We start from the raw sequence: 9659 nt of genomic DNA, 5'->3' as shown, positions 1-9659 counted from the left end.
TGATGGTGGCAGATATGGGCATCCAGTTTTTTAACCTTTATTTTAAATCAATGAAGGCAGTACAATGTACATTGAACAATGTACGAAAAACAAATCAAAATGACTTAGCTAACAGCTTGTTTGATGACAAAATCACTAGAAAAAAAAACACAAGAAACAAATAGGTCTAGCTTTCTAAAGGCCATATTATTGCATGAAGTTGCTTAGTTTTGCACAAATTGTAAAAATATATTAAAATAAATWAAAAAAACATGGTCTTAGTTTTCAAATATAATGTGTGAATATACTGTTTGGTTAAGATTATACCGGTGTTATAAAGTTATTCCTCATTGTTTAGTAGAAATACTCCATATTTGGTTTTAAAGTAAAATTGGTGTTTGACTTAACCCAAAAGGTTTTGATTGACAACTTCCGGTTTTCTGACGGTGAACCTTCTTGCTGTATTTTCGTCTTTGTCGTGGACCGGCATTTTCCCACAACTCCCTGCTGCTGCACTCACAGATGACGAAAATGGTGGACAACGCATCTTCGGTAGGTTCTCGAAAAACAAAATGTTATTTAAGACCGTGTTAGGTTTGAAACTAACGTGCCGTCACAAACAGGTCGAGATTGTCGAAGGCTGCCGCCTCCCAGTTCTTCGTAAAAACCAAGAACACGAGGACGAATGGCGTAAGTGTTGCTCGTTTGTTTTCTCAGTGCGAAGCTACATGCTAAAAATGCTAACTTCAGCTGGCTGTTGTTAACAAACACTACGGCCTCCAGTTAAAGCTAAACAACACACTCATGAACGTGTTGTCTTACAGTATGATGAGTTTAGTTTATGTGCTTCTTGTGTCACTTTTATTTAAATTAAAACCTATTTTTTGACAAATGCCATTGTTTTTTTTTCTTTCAATAGGGATGTTAACATGTAAACATGATGTGACATGCATTCAGATTATATTAATTTTATTCTTCACAAAGATCCAGATTCATGTTATTAATAACTAGTGTCAAAAGTTCATTTTGTCTTAATTTGTTAATTTGTATTGCATTAAGCACACACACTCATCTGAGTTTTAGGAGCTTTCCCCAAACATTTAGAATACAGTGAAAAATCAACCTTAATTTGGTGTAAAAGGAGATTTATTTATGATTGCAACAGGAAGAAATATACTAAAACAGTCAAGAAGAAGGTCTGTGTTAGATATATTTAGTTTAAAAAAACAATCACAATGAGACATAAAATAGGAAATGTTAGTTTATGGAGTGGCGTCAATCAAATAACTACAGAAACATTGTACAGTGACTGAGGAATAAAGCAGTAGAGTGAAAAAAGTGTTTTATTATCAAACAAATAACTGAATTAACATTATCCTTAAATTATATCTGTGGCATAGTTCACTTAAATAAATTAACAAGTTTATGTTTACAACAAAAGTCATCATGTGAAGTTCAACGTATGTTTAAAACACTAAAATTTTTCTCAAATGCTCTAAAAATAAATGTAAATATTCATACTGTCTATTAAAAAATTTAAACCCCAACTACATTGCTATTTACAATAATGCAGCACAACATTTTTGCTAGAACTGATGAATATAACCTGAAAAGACAGTGTGAATAGATGATTTTATRGACTTACCCGTTACCTAAGTGTTTTCTGCAAGACCTTGACTCAACCATGTTTTCATAGTTACAGAAATGCAGATCAGCAGATTGTATTTATTTAGCTTCACTTCTGTTTTAACTTTTCTGTTTTGTTTTGTTTTGTTTGTTTTCTCGCAGCATTGGCTGAAATTTTAAGTGTRAAGGAAGTGTCTGGGAGAAAACAATACTATGTTCACTACATTGACTGTGAGTAAAGCCTTGTTTCATCAGTGTTTTGTCTGTCTCTGTAGAGTGGTTAAGAATTTGTACACTGCTGAGTGATTCTTGTTTTGTTTAAGACAAAAAAGGCAGTTTTTTTTTTGTCTTTTTAAAATTTGATTGAAGGTGCTATGAAATGGATGCTAAATTTAAATATTTTTTATTTTAGCTAAACTGGGGGAGTTTTGTTGAAGACTTGAATCGTAGTTTTTGTAGTTAAAGTGTATTTGTGTAACACTGAAACTTCATAGCAGCTGTGTTCCTGTCTGTATTAAATTTCCTTTCTAAAGTCAACAAGCGCCTGGATGAGTGGGTCACCACAGAAAGGCTGGACATGAAAAAGCTTCAGTTTCCTAAAAAAGAAGCTAAAACTCCCACTAAGAATGGTCTTYCTGGCTCCCGTCCCAGTTCACCAGAGAGGGAAGTGGTAAGTGGACACTTCGTTGCTAAATATTTATCTCAGATACTCCCAAGGTTGCAATAATATTCTCAAAATTAGCGACATTGAATTGGTAATGTTTTAAATTAAACAATAACTGCCCATATTTAACATTCCTGTGTGTGTGATAGCTAATGAGGTTCTTGAATAGTTTTAATAACCCTGCAAAATGTTCCATATAGTTTGTCTATTATTTAACTTTTTATTTTTATTTATTTGCTGTCAAAAGAATAAGTACATTAGTGATTTTATTTCCAGTATAGGTCACTCTCAGTTCATCATATGTAACATTTTCCTTTACAACAACCAGATGAYATTTTTCTTCTTTTCTCTGATTTCTGTTCTATTTAACTGGCAAAGGTGGGGGAGTTGGATTTTGTGGGACCTAAGTTTCATGAGTTGTTGCAGATTGTTTTGTTTTCAAATAGGCCTTACTTATTTGAATGTTTTCAGTGTTTTATAAGGCTTTTTGAATAAATTAGAAAAGCTGCTGCTACAATTACGCTAAAATTTTTAATGGAAAAGCTGCTCTTCTTGCAGTGATTTGTTAGGGTTGGCTGGTAAGTAAACTGTCTTTTAATCAGGCATAGAATCAGATAATATTTCTTTATATATTGATAAAATCTTGTTTCTTCTGTAAAGCTGTGTGATTGTACCTCTTCTTGTTTGTACSTCGTAGCTTTGTCCTCTCTTTCACTTTTTGTCTGTGAGCTGCAAAACTCTTGCTTACTGTTAATAACTTTAATTGTTTTTATTTATGGTTTAGTTGGCATTTTTGCTAGCCCAACATAAARTATAATCTTCATAATTTATGCAAAAATCTTTAAAGAATTTGTCAGGGTTTACCCTACAGTTGCACCAGCAGGCCARTGTATGCATTAAAAAGAAGTGTGTGTTATAGGCATATTGACTAAAAGTTATGGCTCAGTCATATTTTTCTCTGTGGCAGGTTTGTTATTATGCAATCTTCTAAAACAGTAAATAATTGCAGTGTCAGCCGTTAACATCTGTTTGGTTTTCTCTTGTGAGGTGAGTGAAAAAGTGGATACAAACACTGACGCAGCTGTGCAGAAGAAACAGGTAATCTAAATCAACATCAGTTATACAATCATAGTGTTTGGTTTAAAAAAAACAAACAACAAATGCTGAAAATGAAAATAAATTTTAACACCCTTGTGAAATCATGATTTGAGTTACCTGTTTACACAATCTGACAGTGGGCCCGAGGGTCAACATGTGTGTCACTTAATCCCCTTCCTTCTCTTCCTGTGTGTTCAGAGGAAGAGTCTAGATCTCAACCTTCCAACTGCCACAGCTCCTTCCAGAGGCAAAACGCTCCCCACTCCGGTACAAGTTGAATTTACCCATTCTAGAGATTACGAGACCTTCTTAAACCTGGTGTTAACATGATTTATGTGACTTAAGTTTGCACCGAAAAGAGTGAGTTTTGACTGAAAACACAAAGATAATAGTTTGGTTATGTAAACCTCTAATACTCATAGTTATAAACACAGTTTGTTCAGATGTTTACAAGGTTTTACTCTGAACTTGTCACTCCACATTYAAACTGAAAGCGTGCCTGTAAACTCTTGTTTTTGGTTCTGAGGGTGGTTTTATTACCTGCAAGTGTTAAATAAGAGATAATCCCAGGTCATGAAGCAAAGAAATGGGATCAAATAAATCAAAGGAAAGTGTTTTGTTTTGTTTGCAGCAACACAAGCAGCTGCACAATTTGTCATTTGTGTTGAATACATCTTAACACCAGGTTTAAACGAGGTCATTTTCAACAGACTAATGAACCTGGAGATGACCATAATTTTGACTAAAATTTGTGATTTGCTGTGGCTTTTAATCCAATCAATCAGAYTTATTCTAATCTCTGTTAGTGCACAAACGTCTGGTGACAAAAACAGTTTGTGTATTAACTTTGTAGGTGAAATTCTCCAAAATCCAGCTGTACATTTTGAAATGTGTGAATTCTGAGAAAAAAAACTGAACCTTGTGCCTCCAATCAGGCGGAATGCAAGCTGAATGTCCACCACCCGTGTTTGCCGCCGAAGAGGAAGGTAGAGAGCGTACCTGTGGCGACTCAGGTGCCCCCGGCCACCCCCGTTCCCTCTCTGCCGAGTTCAGCAGAAGCCTCCCAGGCAGCTGTTTTCCCTGCTGTGAGAGACACCAACACCTTTAAGTCTAGAGAAGACCACGACCAGCTCGCCTCACTCACAACGGTAACATAATCATCATAATAAAATCATTTCTGCATGTCTTCAAGATGATTTGTCATCAAAAACCATTTCATTACTTCCTGTAGAACGGCACCGCCCGACGCCTCATTCCCTCTCAGCCTGGCAGGAAGAGGAAAGCTAACTGTGGCGCAGCTGATGAGGTGTGTTGGATTCTCAACTCCAGTCAGCGACATTTTTATTTATGTTTTTATTTTATAACCTATGTGTTTGTTTTGCTTTATAACTTGTAATTTTATAAATTGTAAATTTGAAATCTTGGTCATTTATGTTTGCGTTCTACATCAGCTGCTTGTTTATGTGGTTTCTATTTATATTCATATCAAAAATGAAAATTAAGCAAATCTTGTAAAGTTTACCAAGACATTTTACTATTTATTTCTTAAAGTACAAATCCTTAATAAATGTGAGGGGAAAGTAAAATAAGTTCTAAATATATTAATAATTTTAAGGAATAGACTAGTTTGATTTTTTTCTACTGTTTTATGGAAAGGTTTTCTAGTCAGCACTTAATTTTCTTTAAAAAAATTTTAAGTGCATTGTGAAGTAATTAACATTTTAGGTTAAATCTGCTGAGATGTTTGTAGTTGGTCTTTGTGAGGTTTTGGCTTGCAGATTTTTAGTTTAAAATATGCTTTTACAAGGGTTTAGTTTTTATGTGGTGATAAACACAATAATTGTTAGGTTAATATGAAGTGACATGCTAATTTAAGACATTACAGATCTGGGATTTGTTATTATACAGTTTTGRGTTTCATTTTTAAGAGTAAAACAGAAATTGTACTCCTGGAGGGATAGATAGGWTTCTGGTGTAGCTCAGAAAAAAATCTGCTAATTTGTAATGAAAAGTGTTTTATTTCWTTTTGCCTGACTTTAACTTATTTAATTAGCAAATTAGGCTTCTGTCAAAGTCTCTTTTCCTCTTTWACCTTAGTTTTCAGTGTAAAAAACATATATTTTTAGTTTCTAAATGTTTGTGTTTTGTGTCTTTTTTCCTTGTAGATGATAAAGGTTTTGCAGTATAACAAGCCTCAAAGTGCCAGTGTCTTTCTGCCACCACCAGAGGTTTGTTTATTTCCTGTTATTGCCCATTAAGTGTGTTAGTGTCCAAATTCAGTTTAGTCCTGGTAAAAATGAACAGTATCAGAATGCTCATAATAAAATCTAAATGTATAAAAAATGAGCACTAAACAGACCAAACGGCTTCTGTTAAACTCAGACCAGAACTCTGGTGTGTTTGTCTCCACGTTGCTCACCAGGATTCTCAGGACAGTTCTGACGGCATCCCGACCGCCCCCCGCATGACGGGCAGTTTGGTGTCAGATCGCAGTCACGACGACATCGTCACCCGTATGAAAAATATCGAGTGTATAGAGTTAGGACGACACAGACTGAAGCCATGGTACTTCTCACCGTACCCACAGGAACTCACCACGCTGCCCATCCTCTACCTCTGTGAATTCTGTCTCAAATACGTCAAAAGTCTCAAGTGTCTTCAGAGACATTTGGTGAGGCTTCTTTTGTCAGACTTTATGTCATGCAACTAGATTGTTCTGAGTTTCTTCTTTTTTAAAATTAATTAATTAATTAATTTTTGCCATACCCCTCCACCTGTRAAGTACTGTATATGTGAAACTGGGTTTGCGTTGCTCTCATCGTCTGTTTCCTTTCATTTTCAGACCAAATGTAATTTAAGGCATCCTCCAGGCAACGAGATTTACCGCAAAGGCACCATCTCTTTCTTTGAGATCGACGGCAGGAAAAACAAAGTGAGTGATGGGATTGTTTTTATTTTCGCTCCTCTTTTTGTTTTATTGTTTCAGTTCTTTTTATTTATTTATTTATTTATTTTTTCAGAATTATTCCCAGAACCTGTGTTTACTTGCAAAGTGTTTCCTGGACCACAAAACGTTGTATTACGACACGGACCCTTTCCTCTTTTACGTAATGACTGAGTACGATTCCAAAGGCTTCCACATCGTGGGCTACTTTTCTAAGGTGCACAAATCTACTCTGTGACTAGAGGAGGGTAACCACATGGTGATCATTTTGTATTCAGCCACTTGTTGCCAGAGTCAAACGTTTTGCTCTTTGTTTTCAGGAAAAAGAGTCAACTGAAGATTACAACGTTGCCTGCATCCTGACTCTGCCTCCGTACCAGCGCAGAGGTTATGGGAAACTGCTCATTGAGTTCAGTGAGTAAACTTTTCAAATGTGATGGGGAAATATTAGTACATTTTAAATCTTTTGACACTTAATCTGTGGTGATTTTCAGGTTACGAGTTGTCAAAGGTGGAGGGGAAGACGGGCACTCCTGAGAAGCCGCTGTCTGATCTCGGCCTCTTGTCGTATCGTTCCTACTGGTCGCAAACAATCCTAGAAATTCTCATGGACCTTAAACCTGAAAATGGAGAAAGGCCACAGATTACGATCAAGTAAGAGACAATAATCTCAGCAGTCGTTTAGCGAGTCAGTTTTAAAACAGAAATCTWATTGTTTGTCGTTTTGACCAAACAGTGAGATTAGTGAAATTACGAGTGTAAAGAAAGAAGATGTGATTTCAACGCTTCAGTATCTCAACTTAATCAACTATTACAAGGTGAGAACAGCACTGTTTACACTATTCTGTGTTTTAACTCAACCAAGCTTTTGAATAAGTGCTCGAGTCTGAATGACTGTTAAGCTCTTTTTGTTATAAATAAATAGGTTAGCACATAAAKGATGTTCTATTTAATTTAATTCTGTTTTTGTTCCAATGAGCAGATCAAGTTTTTCAGCTGCAGCCATGAATACTTTGTTCTCTGATGCATTGTTTCAGACATTTTATTTCAGTCTTACAGTCACAACAGCTGAAACATTTAAAACGATATAGATTTTATTAATGAATATAAGCGATAAAAACGTACTAACCTATAGTTGTATTCACTTAAGCCAAATCATTAATAATAAATGTGGGTTCTCTAAAGAAGGCATCTTTAAAACATGTCCTATATTTAAAAGGAAAATCACACTCAGTCCTTTTTAGCTGCACAACATTAATTATGTTTAGGGTTAAAAGTGTCAGAAAACTCATAAATCTACAGTTCAAATCACATGTAAAATAAAAAACTCATGTTTTTGAAGCTGAAGTTCTAATTTCTAAAAACTGATATTGCTATTTAAAGTTAATCATTGCAACTGAACCAAAAAATCTTGAATTATGTCAAATGGAGCCATTTGAAAGAGTTCACTCCAGTCGTTCTCCAGATGTATCGATATTACTAAATGCGGGCACACACTCAATATAAACAAACACTCCGCTGAATCTGTTGAACACCACACAGAAGTTTGTGTCACATGACTGAGTTAACTGTAGGAACATAACATAATTAAATCACACAACTGTAGAATCCAGATCATCAAGTTTCAGCCTGAACTGTCTTTATCAAATACTTAACAAATTTGAGTGTAAATATGTGCCGAAATTTAAACGTTTTGCTTCGAAATTTTTAAGTGACTGACGTAATACCTGTCAATTTTAGAAAAACAATTGCAGGTTTTGATTTAACTTCCTGTAACATATATATTTTTTGATTGGCCTTAATATTTCAGTGACTATCTTTAAATGCTGTATATTTATTTAAAGAAATGTGCACATCATGACGTAAAACAGTGAGGCATCACTGTGTGTCTTCTTGAACCCAGGGTCAGTACATCCTCACGCTGTCAGAGGACATTGTGGACGGACACGAGAAAGCGATGCAGAAGAGGCACCTGCGCATCGATCCTAAATGTCTTCACTTCACTCCTAAGGACTGGAGCAAAAGGGGAAAGTGGTGAAGTCCGGGTCTGGTTCACTCAGTACTCGCACCGGGACWTCAGGCGCCGGATCAGATAAAACATTTTTGTTGAGCTGCTTTCAACAAATCTCTCTGGACCCAGGGCTTCAAACACTTGAGTTACTTGAGATGCACAAACTTTTATTAAAACACTTTTTACATATTTGTGAATTTAGAAAATCATCCAGTGTGGAAACTAATGCAGCAAAACATAACACTGTCTGCTGCATGGACCCTTGATTGTTACTAAAACAATGCTCTGACGTCGACTTGAGGTGGTTTAAAAGTGTCAAAATAAAGCGTAAAATCCCAAACACAAGCTTCCCAGTGATGGCTTTAGCCTCTTGCTCCACAGTGAAAATTTTCTGGTCAGCAAATCCATATTTTATAACACCTTGAAAAATGTCTTTTTAAAGGCTACACCTTCTTCTAGTTCTGAGTGTCATTCTACATCGTTCAACAAAATTATTTAAATCTGTTTAGAATTGCTACTTTAGATTTCTCAGWTTAGGTCATATTTTACTCATCAGAGTAAAACTGCTGTTGGTTTTTCAGTCTGACTAGATTTTTATTAATTTTTTTAATTTGGTGATTTTCAGCACACATCTGATGCTCGTTGGTGGTAGTTAATTTTAATTTCACGTGGTGGTTCTAAGAGTCTGTGGGCTGCAGGTTTGAGCCCAGKTTGCTTCAGAAAATGCATTCGGCGAAAATCAATTGCCAAATCTTAGGTGTGTGGTCGCTTGCTTGAGCTGACAAGTTTTAATTTATCTGAACTAAACTAAATCCTTTTCCAGCTGCCTTTGGTTTCAGCTCATCAGTAAGACAGTTTATAAAATCTACACTTATATTTGTAAGAACAGAAACAGTAAGAATCTTTGTCACTGTTGTATTTCTTTTACTAAAAGCTGACTGCTGACCGTTCAGATTTTATTTTCATCACATTCTATTTAATAACTTGTTTTTCCTGTTTTTTTACACTGTACATACTGAGAACCCAAGTCATGCTGAACTGTTAGATGAATGTAAATTTACTGTACAGTTTTTTTTAAATCTAACAAGCTACACAACAGGAAAAAAAACTTAAATATTTTACTTTCTGTTTACATGTCAAAAATGGTAAATTTGTTTTGTTGAAATAATTTGATATGTATTTATGTAAGAAACAAGTGTTACTTGAACGTTTGATATTGAAAGCTTGTTGAATTCATAAAAACAAGTCTTAAAACCTCATAAGCGTATAATGTGTCATTTTAATAATAGTAAAAAGAAACAGGATCTTGGTATGCGTTTATTCACGTTATATATATA

General features: G+C 35.1%; 1 protein-coding gene across 3 annotated transcripts; it reads left to right on the top strand.

Annotated features, from left to right (window-relative positions):
* The first annotated feature begins 468 nt into the window (after positions 1 to 468).
* LOC106516337 (histone acetyltransferase KAT5) lies at positions 469 to 9581 on the top strand. Of its 3 annotated transcripts, XM_014006643.1 has the most exons (16): positions 469 to 531; positions 603 to 669; positions 1768 to 1836; positions 2139 to 2275; positions 3317 to 3367; positions 3566 to 3634; positions 4303 to 4515; positions 4599 to 4673; positions 5533 to 5595; positions 5790 to 6038; positions 6210 to 6299; positions 6388 to 6528; positions 6632 to 6725; positions 6806 to 6965; positions 7048 to 7129; positions 8215 to 9581. In XM_014006643.1, the coding sequence occupies exons 1-16, from the start codon at positions 502 to 504 to the stop codon at positions 8347 to 8349; spliced, it is 1725 nt and encodes a 574-aa protein (XP_013862097.1). In that variant the 5' UTR covers positions 469 to 501; the 3' UTR covers positions 8350 to 9581. The 3 variants fall into 3 exon arrangements, with proteins under 3 accessions (XP_013862097.1, XP_013862098.1, XP_013862099.1); XM_014006644.1 differs by lacking the exon at positions 3317 to 3367; XM_014006645.1 differs by lacking the exons at positions 3317 to 3367; positions 3566 to 3634.
* Positions 9582 to 9659: the final 78 nt, after the last annotated feature.

The sequence above is a fragment of the Austrofundulus limnaeus genome, unplaced genomic scaffold, assembly GCF_001266775.1.
Source record: "Austrofundulus limnaeus strain Quisiro unplaced genomic scaffold, Austrofundulus_limnaeus-1.0 Scaffold37, whole genome shotgun sequence".
NCBI lineage: Eukaryota > Metazoa > Chordata > Actinopteri > Cyprinodontiformes > Rivulidae > Austrofundulus > Austrofundulus limnaeus.
This window is presented reverse-complemented; position numbering and strand designations above follow the sequence as displayed.